The sequence below is a fragment of the Mixophyes fleayi genome, chromosome 1 (genome assembly GCF_038048845.1).
Source record: "Mixophyes fleayi isolate aMixFle1 chromosome 1, aMixFle1.hap1, whole genome shotgun sequence".
NCBI lineage: Eukaryota > Metazoa > Chordata > Amphibia > Anura > Limnodynastidae > Mixophyes > Mixophyes fleayi.
In genome coordinates this window covers 152,280,712-152,299,295 of record NC_134402.1, presented here as the reverse complement: position 1 = coordinate 152,299,295, position 18,584 = coordinate 152,280,712, and the positions used below count along the sequence as shown (strand labels likewise).

The 18,584-nt window shown below is 36.5% G+C and overlaps 1 protein-coding gene across 2 annotated transcripts in view; it reads left to right on the top strand.

Annotated features, from left to right (window-relative positions):
* CCSER1 (coiled-coil serine rich protein 1) overlaps nt 1-18,584 on the top strand; it is a 794,335-nt gene that overhangs the window by 496,434 nt on the left and 279,317 nt on the right. For both annotated transcript variants that reach the window (XM_075201724.1, XM_075201734.1), the window contains exon 6: nt 2,537-2,744. In XM_075201724.1, the coding sequence (XP_075057825.1) occupies nt 2,537-2,744 (208 nt within the window). The remainder of the gene's footprint in view (nt 1-2,536; nt 2,745-18,584) is intronic.

Here is an 18,584-nt window from a genome sequence, read left to right as displayed (position 1 = left end):
GTCTTCTTTTGTGGATCTTGTCTGGTGTTAACAAATGGTATTTTTCCATATGTATTAACTGCTTTGTGTAAGGGATCAGTACTTAATATGACAGCTCCATGGTCCCACTAATACTCTCTTGTGAGGTTGTAAAACACACATGCGTTCTATTGCTATTTCACATATACTTTCAGAATAACACTTATGCAAATTATCTTCTACAGGGACCTCAGAATAAACTTACAGCCAAATTGTTTGCTTGACTTTCCACTAAAACTATTAACACATTTATAGAGTATAAACAATTGGTAATGTATGCTTCATTCTGGTACAATGTCAAATTAAATCTTCAATAAGGAACAGAGCAGTCTAAACAATGATAGCCATTGTTCTTCTTCCATTTCATCAGCCCCTTCATTTATACAAGTTATTTCTTGTCAGGGCTGTCTAAGTTATTATTGAGGACAGGATCACACAAAACTTTTTTACACAGTTCTTTATTTCTATTGATGCTTGGGTCATAATACATTCACCAGGTTTTTAAAAGGTGACTAAGCTAGAAACTGGTGCTACTGACTTAAGTGTTTTCTGCAACTATGATACCTCTTTGTACTTGAAAGCAATGAGTTAGTTGAAAAAACCTTGTCATGCTAACCCATGCCCAGGGTGGATGGGCATGGGTTATTAGATCTAAAAGGACAATACTGGCACATGGCCCTCTGGGCCTATTTAAATAGGCAGCCTCCCTGCGTGGAGAGGAGAAGGCAGCACCTCAATGCAAACATGTGGGGGGAGAAAGGCCGAATACAGTTCACATGTAGAGCCCAGGAGGGGGGCACTTCAAATACTGAGACTCCTCACCTTATTGTCCCAGGATCCAGCACTTTATATTTATGGCTTTCAGGACCATTTGTCCTTCAGTTTGTTTAAGATATCAATTGACTGCCGTTCAGATGGAGATGTGTTTCTGGTAAGAAAAAAGTCAAAACTTTATTTAAATTTGGATGAATTTGAAAGGCGTCCAAAACCAACTGTGGACTGGCAGCCCCTCTAAAGTAACTTTTGCCAGGCTAGCTCATGAAAGCTCCACCCATGGCATGCAATCTCCGTAATATCCAAATCAATCCCCTACACAGGACCCACTCCCTCTTGGGGCATATTAACTATTACTGCCATTGCATGCAGGGAGATATACTATTGGCTGACATTGCAAAACTGGTAGGCCTGGCAGTATTATTGTCCACCAAGCAAGGTCACAGTGGATCACCCAACTGATGTGAATGATCAAATATTCTCTGTAAAGCTCTGTGTAATATGGTGGCAATATATAAATAAAGGTTAATAATAATAATAATAATAATTATAAGCAAGCAGAAATATACTTAATTACCAATCCATACTTGCCTACTCTCGCAGAATGTCTGGGAGACTACCAAGTTTCAGACAGAGTAGGCCGCTCTCATGGATCCCACTTTACTCTAGTGTGAAGTGGGCAGAGCATTGATGATGGAATTTGATGGGAATCATCGGCCCCTCTGCTACATCATGATGATGTTTTTGCCCAGCGGGGAAAGAGAGGGGGGGGGCGCGCGGGCTATGTTGATGCAATTCTTTGGGGGAATTCAATTCCCCCCGAAGTACCGTGAGCTGCGATCAAAAAGGCGGCGTTAGAACTACCGTAATAACGGTAATTACGTGCACTATTACCGTAATAATGGTAATAGTTTTAGCGCGGCGGTACTTCGGGGGGAATTGAATTCCCCCCTTTAGGTTGAGAATGACAAAATTCCAATTAGATTTTTTTTTTTTTTTAAATCTCCTCTAAACTGCTGTTTCTACAAACTGGCTGAGCAGAATCCTGTGAAAGTTTCCCCTCATAGTTAACTTGCTAACATCTCTCTGCCCTACCGTTTTTATGTAGAATTGTTTTACTATTCCTAAGATATTAATACCTGAAAATAGAAAGTTATAATGGAAGGCTCAGTTAAACCTTTACTATAGCGAGTCAACTACCATCAGTATAATATATTTTATACACCATTATTCATATTATCTCTGCGGTATTTTAGCATTATTTAAAACTGTCCTGTCGCCGCAGGATGAATTTCACAGCATTCAGAGGCATAAAAACAGTGTTTTTCCTTGGCTGAGGCCCTCATTGCTGCTAATCACAGCTCATCAGAGTAAACCACAGGATATAAACATATCCTGCATCACCCATCCGAGCATGGCTTGTACACATTAGTTTTATGAACTGGTCTTAGGTCCGGTGTTCTGTAGGTGTCGATGTGTAGTATTAGAGTAAACTTTAATTTGTCACATAAGTCAATATGTATTTCATTGATCGCCAGTATTATTTCATATATCATTTGCCTGTACTTTGGACACTGTATTCCATTAATTGACAATATTTTCAGCATTGCATTAGTAAAATTATATTATTTTGTAAATTGTAAATGTGACTAGATCTTCAGTATGTGATATTGGATTATACTGTTTATTGCAGTGTTTTCAAGTTTTGTATAATTGTAATCATGTTCCCCAATTATTTTTTTAGAAACCTTTTTCTACATTTGCCAAAAGAGAATGATCAAGAAGATACTAAGTGCCCTCATGTCTGCCAAATGCCCAACAGCCCATCTTTAGAATGGCCCTTTGCACAGGAAGATATTGCTGGCTTGGAATCATTGCCGTTTAGATTGATGATGCAAGACTGTACATCTGTAAAGACATTACTGCTCAAAATGAAGAGGATCCTGCAAGAGGTAATGACTTCATTATCTATGAGATTCATAACACTCGGTGTCAGTGGGTAGGTTTATGGCTTTATAGAAAAAAATGGGAATAAATAGCGAGGAGGAAGAGAATTTAATATCCTGTCTCTGATGTTGGGAATTTAATAATAACTGGTGAGAACAAACACCGAGTATTGTTAATGCAAGGATTCAGCCAGGAAATGTACAAAAGTAGTTCTGGAAAACTCTCGACGGAGGAATAGCTTCCAGATTGATTATATATATAACACTGAATTTGCATACAACCATAAGTTCTACGGGCATTATTGGGAAATTATATTCCATTGCCACCAATGTGTATTACTTATTCAGTAGGCTTGGCGTCTTTCTGAGTGAATAAAGGATGTGTCATAAAAACTGTGTAGTTTCTTAAACAACTTTTGTAGACTAGAACCATATGAAAGGAAATATTTAACAGAAGGAATGGAGAATGAAAGTAAGATTGCTTTTTAAGGGCTCATCTAAATTGAAGAACAGCAAATAAACAAGCTAACAATGGAGACAGAATAATGTATTTTCATTTAATTGATGAAATACAAGATACAGGATGCGGGACAAATTACGTTTTTGAAGTTGAAACTAAGTTTAATTTAATTTGAATAAATAAATCTAGCACTGTTGATTTAATGATGCTGGTGATTCAGATTGACAACTCATGGGAAGCAATTTGTGGATTCTAGATGTCACGTTTTGAAAGCCATCATGTGCCACATCAGGTAATATATGTATAGCTGTACATGATATTTGCTAAGTATCACAGTCCATCACTCATATTATTACTGAGGAATGTATTAATATGCTTTTCCCACTTGGAGAAGCACACCTTTCTTTATTAGTTGGTTTAAAGCTATTGTAAAGTGTTTATAGCTGAACCATATGTTGCCTGTAGTAAATTTAAAGGCAAATGCACTGGTGAAGTTTAAACCAACCAAATAGGACGTTAATCAGACACACCTTAAATTCAATTCATAACAGGTAAATAGCCTCCAGCTTAGCCATCTAAGGACAGCTGCACATATTCTAAAATAAGCAACATATATTAACGGATGCTGCCCAACACCTCTCTGGCAGATTATATTCCATTTTGGAGTTAAGTTATGCACTCAGCAATACAAGCTAACAATACATAAAATACCAGAGCCGTCTACATCAGACACGTAGCCAATTGAAGTGCAACATTATTTAAGATTACTATATATCCTACCCAACATCCATAATTAATCCATTGAAAACCAATAGCAATGCCTTTCTAAAAGGGAAAAAATTACCATATTAGGCAACATAATACTCAAAGGTATTACATGTTTATCCTTGAATGGATAAAACCTTGTAACTAATAAGCGTCTTCCATCTAGCCTAGTTTTCAGAAATGTTACCACTATCAAAGTCCATGGTGTACATTTTCTGTTCTTGTAAGGCTATTGTGCTATACTTTAACTTTTGACTCCATTTAATTAACAGTGCAAGTAGAACAGCCTTGCTCAAGTTTCTCACTATGACTCATCAATTGGAAATATAGTTATCAAACTTTCCCACTGAAGACCACTGGTTTTAGTATGGTTCACATTGTGAAGTTAAATGAAAGATATTTTATGCCACATATGGATGGATTCAAGACCTGGAGGATTCTAGAAAGTAACAAAGACGAGAATAAAATTTATCAGGAATATGCATCAAGACAGTATTCAAACTACCATAGATTCAGAATGCAAGTTACAAGATGCTACCTCTTCATTACAGATTCACAAAGCTTTTGTAGCCTGATACAATGAGAGATAAAAACTTAACATGTACAGTACTCTGTAAGAAGTAGCTGAGGAAACAGTTATTTTATCAGTACAGTAGTTACACAAGATACACTACATATATATATATCTATATATAATATAAATGTCTAGTGGCGTATGTTAGTCTGTCTGTGTGTGTGTGTGAAAAAAATAAAACCAAGCTGCAGCGCCACCTGCTGGGCGGAGTTATACACTGACCTACTAAATTCTTAGTGTGTGTGGGGAAAAAAATTCAGAAATTTGGTATACTAAGATGTTTTTAATTTGTTAATTTAATTTGTTAATTGCTAAAAGTGTTTATAAAGATTTAAAAAATATATATATATATATTTCTTAAAGGAGAAGTGACAGTTGGGAGTGGTTGGTGGTTGCCGGGGGTGACAGTGGGGAGTGGTTGGTGGTTGAGGCCTGGGCTATGGCCCAAATGCATGACAAGAACCTTTTTAACACCTTAAGTAGCTTGATTTGACTAGAATGCATGAGTATCATGCACGGGTTAACTTGTATATATATATATATATATATATATATATATATATATATATATATATATATATATATATATTTAGAGAGAGAGATACACAGTGAGTGATATGAACTCAAATTGACCATCTAACCATAAGTCTTCTGCAGTCTCTACACAGCACAGTCCATTAGACAACAACATCACTGCTTAGATACATAAGTATTGAAGTTCTCATTACCCTTACAGAATTCTCCTTAATGAAATATATATCATAAACAGTAGCTTCCTGGGCACTCTAATGGTAACCATAGGAAAGCTTTTGCTCTGCAAATAAAATGGTATCCATAGTAATTGCTTATTCTTTTCACTAAGTAATGACCTCATAATTATACAACATTGACTATTTCCCACTAAGCAGGTTCCAGTGTTTACAAATCAGTAATCAAGAAACAGAAGTGGATTATTATTGAAACATAGTTTTGTTCAATTCTTTGGCTGTAAAACATGATGGCTTTACAGCCCACCTGCTGTTTCTCCCATGTTGCTGCAAGCTGTCAGTGAAATAATACTAGTAATAATCTGCTCAAGTAAATGGGTCAGGAATCATTGATATACTTTCCTTAGAATAGTAAGTAATGTGAGCACATATGTGACATGCGTCATATCTATTAGAATAGTGAGGCATGTGAGCATATATGTGACAGGAGTCATATGTATTAGAATAGTGAGGCATGTGAGCACATATGTGACAGGTGTCATATGTATTAGAATAGTGAGGCATGTGAGCACATATGTGACAGGTGTCATATGTATTAGAATAGTGAGGCATGTGAGCACATACTTTTCTTAAAGGACATTGCAGGGCAAATAAATAGGAATTGGAATATATCTCTAATCTAATCTATCAGAAGGATAGATCCCTTAAAAAAGTCAAAACCCCAGTGCTCAAACTGTCAACTGGGATGAAGATATTTTACACTCCTCCTGCAGCTGCATTGCCTCCTGCACCAGGAGTGTAACATATCATTGCAATAAGAACAGTTTGAGCAATGTGATGCTCAAGTTATTCAACCCTTGGACCCAGTTATTCAACCCTTGGTACTTGACAGCTGTCAGCAGCATTTGATATGGGCCTTTCCACCTGGGTTCCAAAGAGGATTACTGCAGATGCATTTTCACATATACCCAATCACTGTCTGGATTGAATAACACCTTTGGTCTGGTAGTTTAAGCAATGCAGATTTTCCCTGTGAATAGAAAACATTATTTTTCATTAGGGTCTTACAATAGTTTATAATCTCAATTAGTCAGCTGAAAGTCAAGGCTTGATAGAAGTATGGAGGGAGATTATGTTAATATCAATGGACTTCTCATTAGTATTTCAGATAGGCCAGGTCCAGTCTTTCTACCGTTGGTGAATCTCATGCTACACCCTCTAGAATGTAAGCTCTCGTGGATAGGGTCCTCTCTACCTCATGTCCCATGTCTGTCTATTGTCTGACTCCATTGTATGTCCTGTCATGTCCGTTGCTGAACTCTGTGCGAGTCCCCATAGCATTACTCACGCTCATCTGTGCTACCTATGTGTATTACTTCATCTATTTGTTACTTGCTTTTTATCTGGCACTATGGAATCTATGGCATCTTATAAATAAATAATAATAATAATAATAATAATAATAATAATAATAAGAGCAATTTGGAGTGCATTAGACATCTTAAAACCCTTTTATGCATAAATTTTAGCAACCTTGTTTTTCAAGATACCATTATTTCGCTCTACCTGTCCTGAAGTGTCTTGATACTGAGGTTATTGTAATTTCTGTTGTATCCCTAAAGCCTTATAAATGAGTGTACTACCTAGCCAGTAAAGTGAGTGTCTCAGTCTGACTTGTTGATCAAATATAGCCCAATCTTTGGAATTAAATGCTGCAGTGACGTTTGGCTGGCAACTACAGCTAACAATTATCATTTTTCAGTTTGCAACATCCACTATTCACAATACATTCCTCCCATAATGTGCAATAATGTTTACTTCATATGTTATAATCATGTTATTATTCAGATAGTCAGCTCAAGTCTATTCAACAATCAGCTGTCTATGCTGACTCTCAAGTCATCTCTCTTACACCCACAATATGAGTATCAATACCTGCTTTAAGCAATCGGACAACAAGAAATGCTCTTTCTCCCTACATCTGAAGAAAGATGTGCGGAATTTTGTAGATACAGGATATTTGACAATAGTTACATTCATGAAAGCTACCAGTTTAGTTTGCTTAATGAAAAATATGTGATTAGGTTTGACAGACATAATCATCAAATATTAATTTTGTTTTGTATCCATATTGTATCCATTCTTTTACCCTTATTTTTCACAGTAGCAGATTCCTTATATGACATGAGCTGTAGTTTTATGACAAACGCATTAAAATAGTAACCATTGTATTAAATATTTTTTTGTTGTTGATCTTTGGGAGAGGTTTATTTGACATGTGGCTGCATGGTTGAGGAAGTATGGAATTAAGTAGAGAAGTTGTGAGTGATGTTCAGACACAGTACATGAATTAATGTGAAAGCTGGGCTGGAGCAGTGTATTGCCATGCCCCATAGTAAAACATGGGTAGGAGGGTGGCAATGCCGCTGTAGCCTTCCTTACTCCCTGCTCTCCTCTGAAAGTGGGGTTTGGGGGAATCATAATTAACGGGCAACCATAGCAACTACGACATCCAAGAAAGTTACGCCAATGTGTGAAACATTTTATCTTTGTCACTCTCTGAAATTAATGAGGCATTTCCTACCAATGATACAATTGTTTAAGGTATTATATTATTTGATGTTTAGTGTTGTCAGAGGTTGACAAAGATAAGGACATTTTTCACGCCTGTTTATACATTACTGATGTATTTTGTCGTTACATAACTGGTGCTAACAGATAAATGGAATCTGTAGTTCATAAATTTGACTAGGATAAAAAAATCATTAATGTATTTTAAATTTGTGTTGTACATTCACAAATATGTGAAACATTTCAATCACTGTTAGCTATTATCAAGACATAGTCTTATTAGGAGGTACTTTGAATATAGCTATTATGACAGACTTGACTAGTTTGTGATCTGACTCTGTTCCATTATGGATACAATACAAAATTAATATTTGATGATTATGTCTGTCATACGCTGAATGTAAAATTTCCACATTGCCGTAGAGTGTCATATATCTGAATGTCATGCCCCGGAGGATGAGAAAGTGTTACTTCATTTTACAACCAAAAGAGAGTGGGCAAGTTAAATAAATAAATAAATAAATACATTGAAAAACACATATTAAAGAAAAGGTCAATAACACTTTTATAGAACTGAAGACTGCTACCTCAAAGGAATCATACAATTTTAATTTGAAACAACAAAAAAAGTTACTATGTCTGTAGGCAAAGTCATACAAATCTTAGATAGACTAAAAGTGAAATAAAAACAAGCAGTACAAGAAATAGAAATTCCAAGTGAGCAATTATACCAGATGAAAGGTAAATCTATATATTATAGAAGTTTACAATAGATGCACAGTTCTCTGGTTTATTTTAATTGGTCTTTAGAGAATTAGTGAACAATTGGACCTACTTTTATTTGTTTCAATTAATACCTTCCAGAACACCCTATAGAATAGAATAGTTATGGCCTGTTTCACTAAGCCTTAGTGCAACAAGGTGTAGATAAACAGTGAGCGGGTGCTTTCTGTCTGCCACTACACAATGAACCGAGATGCCACTGACAGCCTCCTGTTTTCTTTGTCTCTTAAACAGTAAAATACATCACTCAAATCCCTATTGTGGTAGTTAAATAATTTAAAAGATGAAAAGCAAAAGTTAACTGTAATAAATATTTTTTTCATTTTCTTTTTGTAAATCTTTTTATGACTCATTTAGCTAGTGAGTGTTGCATCAATGAGTGGAGGATACACTTAGTGTTCCATTTTTAGTTTTTGTTTTAACATAATTTTCATGTTGGGACAGTGGTTGAAGTGTGGGTGTATATGGTGGTATGTCATACTGCCACTTCTCCTACTGCCTTCATTGTAAATCTATCAAATTCCATTCACTTACATCCTCATGACATTTTTCATACCACCACTTTTAAATTTACACTTTGACACTGTGTTGGACTATTTAGGTTTAAGACAATAATTGAAAAACCAAGGGTGAGGTTGTTGCTGAAGAGGCTTTTTGGACTCAGTCATTTTGGACTATGTAATGATCAAGAAACAAATATTTTGGTATTGTTTCCTGTAACATAAATTGGTTAAATGGGATTGTTTTAAGATCTTTTGCCCTGAGTTTAATTTGTTTTATTTTTGTATAATTTCCAGGGGCTACATGTATGATCCTCCAATTTCTGCAAGTCGCCGGATCATACATTTACCTCCAGGTGTCCTATGAATCCAAGATGGTCAGGAAAAGCACTTGTCCTTTTTACAGCAGGGTTGATTACTATATTGAGATGGTATAGTTTTACCCCTTCTATTAATAGTAAAAAGTGCTATGCAGACCAGTTTGTGTGCTGTTTAGAATGATTAGGGATGAGATGAGTATAAGAAAGAACAGGGTACAATGTAGGACATTTTCTGAATCAAATGTAAATAAAGATGGAATGTAGATACAGTGGGCCTGATTTATTAAGGCATGCAAAAACGCACGTAATTCGGGCATATGCACGTCCGTATCCAATAAGGAGCGGATGTAAAGATACGTCTGTTGATGAATATGGGTTTAGGAGTGCTCTGCTCTAACAGACAATACACTGCAGGTTACATCCAATACATATGTGGAATATTGAGTTAATAAAGAACACAAAGAAAAAAATAAAAATTAATGAATGTCACCTGTTATTAATATAGTCGTTAATGACAAATCATTAATGACACACCTTTTTTTTCTTCAATAAAATGCATTTAATAGAATGTTATGAATGTCTACTGTACATAAAAGGCTGATTTAAAGCTTGATTGTAAACATGTTTATATATATGCAACCGTCATCACTACTAATCAGTACTTACACCTGTCCTACTGCTGGTGCCAGTGATACAATACGTACCTTTGAGATGCCCAAAGCTTGAATAAGACGTTGCTGCAAGTGTTTGAGCGTGGCATGGCCTTCTTGTACATTGACTACATCCATATGCCCTGAAATTGTAGGCTATAGTTGTGGTCCTTTGCGCTTGAAGATTAATTGAATATTGGTTCATTTGTGGGCTTGCTCAGAGCAATTTTACGCAAAATTCAGCACTTGTCTGCATTTACGTTCCTTAATTAATTAGGCACCGTATATATATGCAGAATTAAATTTGATTAGATTTTCCTATAAGATGGGAAATGTCAGTGAAACATAAGAATTATACATAATATAGTCTTTTTCAATGTGTACTAAAATATTACAATCAGACCTTAAACAAATACCTTATTGTCTGTGAACAACATATTTATCAAGGGGTTTGATTAAATGTTCTATATGTAATTTGCGAATATGATTGCTAACAATACATCAAAGACAAATGAAAATTCAACTATAGTAAATAATCCAATGCAAAAGTATCCAACCTTTATATAGAACATTAGGATTTTAACCTTCTATCAACCCAAGGACTACAGCCTTATGAATTATAAAACTGTTTTAATTTTGCCGTAAGCTACTGGCATGTAAACAAGCATCCTCTTCATTTGTATAATTCATTAACATGGGGATATTCAATACTACACTAAGAGCTATAAGCCTGTTTAGGCATTAAATAGAAATTGACACCCTGCAATATTCTGTAATAAAGGTAAATTATGAACTGCAAAAGTTGAAAAGTGCAGCACTAATGAGCTATTGTGACATAACGTGCCCACTTTTGCACAAGCGCTCCCTGTTTATAAATTAACCTTAGAACGTCATTTTAAGGAGAATCTATAAGCTTGGGGAAATAATATACTTTTTATTAATCTGTGTTTAAATATACAGTATGTCATACAAATAAATAAACTCAAACTGAAGCCTAAACTATTTCCTGGGGGCATCCGAGTACCGGTGAGCGCGTCAAGCTCTAAGGGAAAGGCAGATGCTATAGGCGAATATCTCCGTCAACTAGTTCCGTGGGTTGGTGATCAGGCCAGCAGCCTAACTATAACAAAATAAAAAATATAACATTTAACTGTAAACCTGCTTACGTAACCTCCTACACCTAGAAAACACCTTGAAATCAAGGCTGATTTTCACTGGACCTTTTATGATTAGCTCCAGATTACAAAATTGCTGAAAAGATTAATCAAACTTAATTTTACTGTTAAGCATTAATAAAGAAAGCCTTCTCTAACTAAAGTGAAACTTTTTTTCACAAGAAATTAAACTACCTAAATTATTTGAATTTCTCCACATTAACATAACACATTTTAAATATAACCTGTAAATAAATACTACCTCTCTCTTTCCACCCAACCACAGAAACACTCAAAATTCCCATCCCAATTATTTAAATCAACCCAAGGACTACAGCCTTATGAATTATAAAACTGTTTTAATTTTGCCGTAAGCTACTGGCATGTAAACAAGCATCCTCTTCATTTGTATAATTCATTAACATGGGGATATTCAATACTACACTAAGAGCTATAAGCCTGTTTAGGCATTAAATAGAAATTGACACCCTGCAATATTCTGTAATAAAGGTAAATTATGAACTGCAAAAGTTGAAAAGTGCAGCACTAATGAGCTATTGTGACATAACGTGCCCACTTTTGCACAAGCGCTCCCTGTTTATAAATTAACCTTAGGACGTCATTTTAAGGAGAATCTATAAGCTTGGGGAAATAATATACTTTTTATTAATCTGTGTTTAAATATACAGTATGTCATACAAATAAATAAACTCAAACTGAAGCCTAAACTATTTTCAATCTCCAAAACATTTTTTTTCCTTTTCATAATGCTGCTTGACAGTCTATTAGACCAGCAATGTTTTTTGATAGCTGAGAAAACTGCTGTTCTAACACATTGTCAAAGCAGCCACTGGTTGATCTGCAAACAGAAGTGTAAATGGCTCTGTTAAAAACAGTGTATGAAAGGGCTTATCATGTGTTTCAGTCCTGAAAAGAACGTGGTGGAATTCGATTATACAATATAGAGCATTTTTTTTTTTTACCCTCTATTCTCCATGTGTATACAACATTAAAAGTTGTACAATAAAGCTATGTAATTTTGCTTTTTTATTCTTGCAGCATTCTGTTTTGCCATATGCTGACACAGCTAAGGCATAATTGACCTTGCCTCTGAAAGATGCAAAGTGTATCTTTGTGAATTCAGGCTGGATAGGACTTAATGATGTGACTTGTATCATAACCCCTCACTTACCCCAGTACAATGATACAAATTGCATCATCACCACTTGTGGGCAGAGCATGTGCTGTCACCACACTGGGTTCTGTCTGTCCTGGCTTCAAGGGGATTGTCATACTGTCTTTGAAATCCTGGACATCACCCACTATTTTGGGAGTCTCTCAGACATTACAGGAGAGTCACCAAGTATAAATTAAGGCTGTCGTCACATGTGCAATATAAGGCAGTTAATTTTGAACTGCTATTTGCTAGTTCACTAGCTTTATAAAAAGTCACTATGTAATCAGCAAATTCCTGTAAAATCTCCATAACTGCTACGAGCCTGTGAGTACCGCCGCGGCTCGCTTCCTGTGCAAGCTAGCGTCGCGGCCGTCACCCTGACGACCGAGAGGTAATTTCCGGATACAGCCAAGGCAACGGTCGGACGCTAACTCCTGTAGCGCCGCGTCCCGGCAACAGAGGACAGCCGGGAGCAAGTCTAAGTGACACCTGTGGGCTAATTTAGTGTAATTTATTAATTAAACAGGGGGCTGTGGATGGGTTCAGAGCTAGGCTCTGATTGGTGGCCAGTAGTATTTAAGGCAGTGAGGCCTGAAGCCTCACTGCCGGTTATAGCGTATCTATCCAAGTCTGCTGACCTGCTCCTGTTTCCTTGCCCTGTCCTGTGGATACTCGGTTTGACCTCCCGTGTATGACCCCCTGCTTGGATTATTTGGACTCTGCCTGTTTTGCTCGTGACTCTGACTCTTCTTGCCTGTACCTTGGACTTTGCTACCGTGCCTGTGACCCCGACCCCTGGCGTGTTTATCGATTACCCTGCTTGCCTGTGACCATTGACCTAGGCTATCGTTTTGACTACCCGCTGCCTTCTACCAGTCTTCTGGCCCGCCGCTGTGGTCCTGCATTACCAACCCACACTACACTTGGAGCTAAGTCCTGGGGGCATCCGAGTACCGGTGAGCGCGTCAAGCTCTAAGGGAAAGGCAGATGCTATAGGCGAATATCTCCGTCAACTAGTTCCGTGGGTTGGTGATCAGGCCAGCAGCCTAACTATAACAAAATAAAAAATATAACATTTAACTGTAAACCTGCTTACGTAACCTCCTACACCTAGAAAACACCTTGAAATCAAGGCTGATTTTCACTGGACCTTTTATGATTAGCTCCAGATTACAAAATTGCTGAAAAGATTAATCAAACTTAATTTTACTGTTAAGCATTAATAAAGAAAGCCTTCTCTAACTAAAGTGAAACTTTTTTTCACAAGAAATTAAACTACCTAAATTATTTGAATTTCTCCACATTAACATAACACATTTTAAATATAACCTGTAAATAAATACTACCTCTCTCTTTCCACCCAACCACAGAAACACTCAAAATTCCCATCCCAATTATTTAAATCAAATGAACTTAAATGACAATCCTGACAGTGATCTATCAAAATAGTTTTAAACAATTCTGCAGAATATATGCATTCCACACTGACCAAAGTAACTACTTTCTAAAGGACAATAAACCAATTTTTTTTTATTTATTTTTTATTGAAAGCCTGGGAACGTGCAATCAAAAACCCAATGTGCCCAAAAAAGGTGCAAAACCATAAAAAAGTGCACAAGGGGTGCGGTACTGGCCCTTCCTTTAAAAAGAAAGGGCCCTGGTCCCCGACCCCCGGAACCAAAAAGGTCCCTTAGGGGGCAAGGGTCTTCAGACCCCCTTCGCTGCGAGGCTAGGGGGGTCCCTTTAGCCCCTGGGATCCGCCGAAGCTTCACCCAGGGCTCAACAACTAGTCCACCCCCTAAGGGGAGGACCTACGTTGGTGTTCAGGGGGGTCGGAGCCTCAGGGCCGCACAACCCCCCCTAGATCTTCTTGGGGACAGGAGCCCATAAGGGCCTACCCGCACCCAATAAAATCCGGAAACTGTGACATAAAAGTGACAGTGACAAACGTGAAGAAAAAATAAATAAGTGCCGAGTGGGTACGGCCCCAGCCTAATGGCTGGGCTTGGTATAAAAATTTTCTCGCCCAGTCATAAGGCCGGGGCAAAGAATAGCGATGCTAAAAAAGAAAGTGGTCAAAGTGTGTGGGTGCCAACATAATCACGTGCTTTAAGGTCCCATGACCAGTGATTTATGGCACCCCGGGGTCGCCACTCCCGGAGGGACATTTGTCCCAGACTTTCATAAGCAGCAATCCCAACCCCTGGCCAGAGGACCAAGTGCAGCTCTGCCACAACTGCACTTGATCTTAGCCAAAAGGCCGAAGGACAATAAACCAATACTACAATGAAAACCACTGTTTCAGCTTAACCCCTTTTATATACATCTTTTTACAGATAGTTGCTTCTAGATGCTCACCATTACTGTTATAGAAGGCAGATACAGTATGTTTATTACCAAGAGTATTGCATAGTCTTTACACACCCTAATGGAAAATAAAAAGCCCCAGATTGTTGCAGGAGTGATTCTAGTATGAATTGTGTTACAGAGTGCTGCAATTAACAAACCAGTTCAGGATTTTCTTGAGTCTTATTTGGCAGGGATTCCTCAGACAATGAATCTTACCTCATTAATAAGAAAAGGGAAACACTCCTATTTAAACCTAAGAGGCAGATTTATTGAAGATCTTCCATTCCACAAACAGTAATGAGCTGTTCTATTCAATCCTAAAAGTTCTTCATGAACCTATATGTTGTGTTATTAACCTGTTCGGAGAAGGCATTCAGTAATAGTTAGGATGTTGATTGCTTTGTAATTGCTAAGCTGCAAGTATTTTCTTTTCTTTTGTACTCTATAGTTGTTGTGTTTCATGAAGTGTAACAAACAGGCCTGAAGACACTTGAAGACACCTATGCCTGCACGTTATCTTTACCTTGAATGTCTACGTGTAGATCCCAAGACAAATTGTTACCTAAAACAGGGGCAGAACTACCTTCTTAGCAGTGGTTGCAGCTGTTATTGGGCCTTCAACTTTGGAAATGTCTCTCCTATCAAAGCCCCATGCAACAATGAGGTTGCAGACAATTTCTCATCTCCTCCAGCTTACTGAAGCTCCCTTTAGTGATTATACTGTGGCTGCTCTGATACTAACCAAAATGAAGCTTTGTGAGTGGTTACCAGTATAAGTTACTTTCTATTACTATACTAGCAACCATTCAGTAGAAGGAGCATCAGTGAGCTAGAGGAGATGGGAAATTGTCTTCATATACATGGGGTCCCTTTCAAAATTATGCTATGGGGCCCACAAATTTCTAGTTATGCCCAACCCAGTGTAAAGAGTTTTGTCACATTCTATATGAAAATTATACTGCAAAAATAATAATGCGAGCATCTGCAGCTAGGTGGCAGGGCACAGTCAACACTGACAACTGTACTTTTTTTTTCACTTATTGCAATCAGCATTTTGCTAAAGATCAAGTCAATTAGGACTAAGAGACCTCACCTGTATTCGTCCTTTGTAAGGCTTATGCCTACCAATCTTTGCTGAAGCAAAGTTGGGATTTTGTTTCTTCTTTGCTGCTTTAGTCTTGTTTTGTTTGCCTGTTTATTATCAGCTTTGTCTGTTTTGATTCTATGTTCTCCAACCCATAGACTCTGTCTTTGTCGCTCACGATAGTACCTTCTCCAACCCATAGACTTCAGCTTTGTCACTTATGAACCATCTGCTTATGACTAAGTGTCTTGGTTGTGGTATGTCTCTGGTAGTTACCCAAGCCAAGTGGTTTTCTGGAGCAACCAGTAATATGACATATAATTACTGTGCTGTTCTTGTAAAAATTAATCTTGTTTTAGTTTATGGAAAAACTTCAGTTTTTACTGTTATACAAGGGGAAACTTATTTTTACTCTTGTAGTCTTGTATTTTGAATTACAGCTTTGACAGATTTCTATTTCCTATCGTGTCTGCTAAATGTGCTGTTTTGTGCTCAAAATGAATACACCAAAAAATGTTAGATTCTTTTAAGGTATTTCATTCCAATTTCCAGATCACACAGTAAAAATTGAGTGCGAAAGGGAAACTATCATTTTTTAAACCAGTTACACTTAATATTGAATAACTCCCAACTGTAATTTGTTCCTATTTTAGGCAACATTGCCAGTACGCATTCAGCCCTTTCCCACTCTTTTTTTTAACATGTAATGCTACTTTTAACTTAGCTACATAAGTCTAAAGTGGAGCAATGATGGTCATTTATGAAACCATGGAGCAGTGTAAAAGGTACCTACTTGAAGGATTCTGATTATTCAGGGCACCTCTAACTTTTTGAACATGCAAATGGACCTGCAACATTCATCACCTTGGAGCTGATACTAGTTAATACTGCACACCTGCTTAAATATGCACACACAAACCAACAAATGCAAAAATGACATATCATATCAAAAATTGAGTCAGATACTCAGATTGTTTGCTTGGCCTGCAGATGGAGAGTGTAGGTAAAATCTCATGATTTACTGCCTTTTATTTGCATTTCTCTTAGTTGACATCTCGAAAAAACAATTCCCTGATATCACTTGGTATAGTGACAGTGACACGTATAAATTGTAATATTGCATTACAGAAAATATATGATTGACCCGAGGCTTGATTACCAAATTCCATGTCATTTTGAGACCAATTTTGATTTTACTATTTAAGCTGCTTATAGCTTTTAGAAAAATAAAATTATAATGTTAGAAAAGATAATAAAAATGAATAAAGTAGCCAGGTTTCTCCTTTCCTTCCAGTGCTCTCTAAAGAGCAGTATATTGTAAGAACAACTGAGAAGTTTGAATTAATGATGGGGTAGGCCAAATGTAATAGAAAACCAGAATATTGAGTGGTAAATTTGAAATTGCAGTTATTATTACGCACATCTGTCATACACCTATATGTCTGGATCCGTAAAAATATAAAAATATTTGCATATGTGGATACATTGCACCAGACATGTCCTGCTCTTCTTTAATTCTTAGTATTACCATGAGTTATTTCTGATTTAATATATCAGAAATACATATATATGTATATGTTCTATAATACCAGAAGATGTATATTTTATTTCCATCCCTTCTTCATTTTAATCCATTAAGGATCTTAACTTAAGAAACTTCTTATTTAAGTATCATGGACAAAACCATGTTACAATGCAAGGGGTGCTACATGAAAAAACAATCAGTATTTAACTTATGTGCAAAACAGAATACTAATTTGCACCCCTTGCATTGTAACATGGTTTTGTCCAGGAGACTTAAATAAGAAGTTTCTTAAGTTAAGATCCTTAATGAATCAGGCCCTTCATCTGTATTTTATCTGTAAACTATAGGTCCCCTTTATGAAGACTAAAAAAAACAGAATATTCCATTTAAATATTTGTGGATATATTATTATCAGCAATATATGAATTCATTGCATTTAAGAATGTATCTCTAGGTGTTTTTTTGCAGACTACATAATTTTGAATATGTGGTATGTTCAATGCACTTTGTTTAGGTCTAGTCTACAATGATGTCTTTGGAAATCCATAACACAAACAAAATATCAACAACTGATTTAAAATGTTATCATTTGGGCCAATACCACCCTGCACATTCTATGAGCTTGATGTTTGCAAGTAAAAAATGCATCTAAATGATTTTATAGCCATTGACTCTGCATCACCATATACTGCATTGCAGATTAATTTCATGATAGTAAAGGTTGTATTGAAAACATACATTCATGTAGCTGACACCGTGTTTAGTTTTTTTTTCTGTGACGTTTTCCTCTCTTAATACTTTAGTAAAAAAGAGAATTATGGTACATAGGATAGTGCAATGATTTGAGTTAGCAAAAAAAAGTTTTTACATATATATAAATACTAAATATTATGGGCATCAGATTGCTAGCCACTTATTATAATTGAAATTATAGAAAGTTTGCTATTATTCTTAATTACCACTTGCATTTAATATGTTACAATATATTTATCATAGTGCTTTTGAATATGTTTGAATGTGCAGTGCACTTTCAGAATTAAGAGAATTTGTACTAAATGCTTGAATTTTGGTTTGGCTCATTAGTTAAAATCACAAATGGAAATAAACGTATATTTAAAACTTTGCTATAAACCCTTACACGCAACACACAACACACCTCTCTTAAGCCTACTTCTGATTCTGCTTCTGGTTTCAGATTGTGTTAGATTGTGCCATCTGTACAACTAG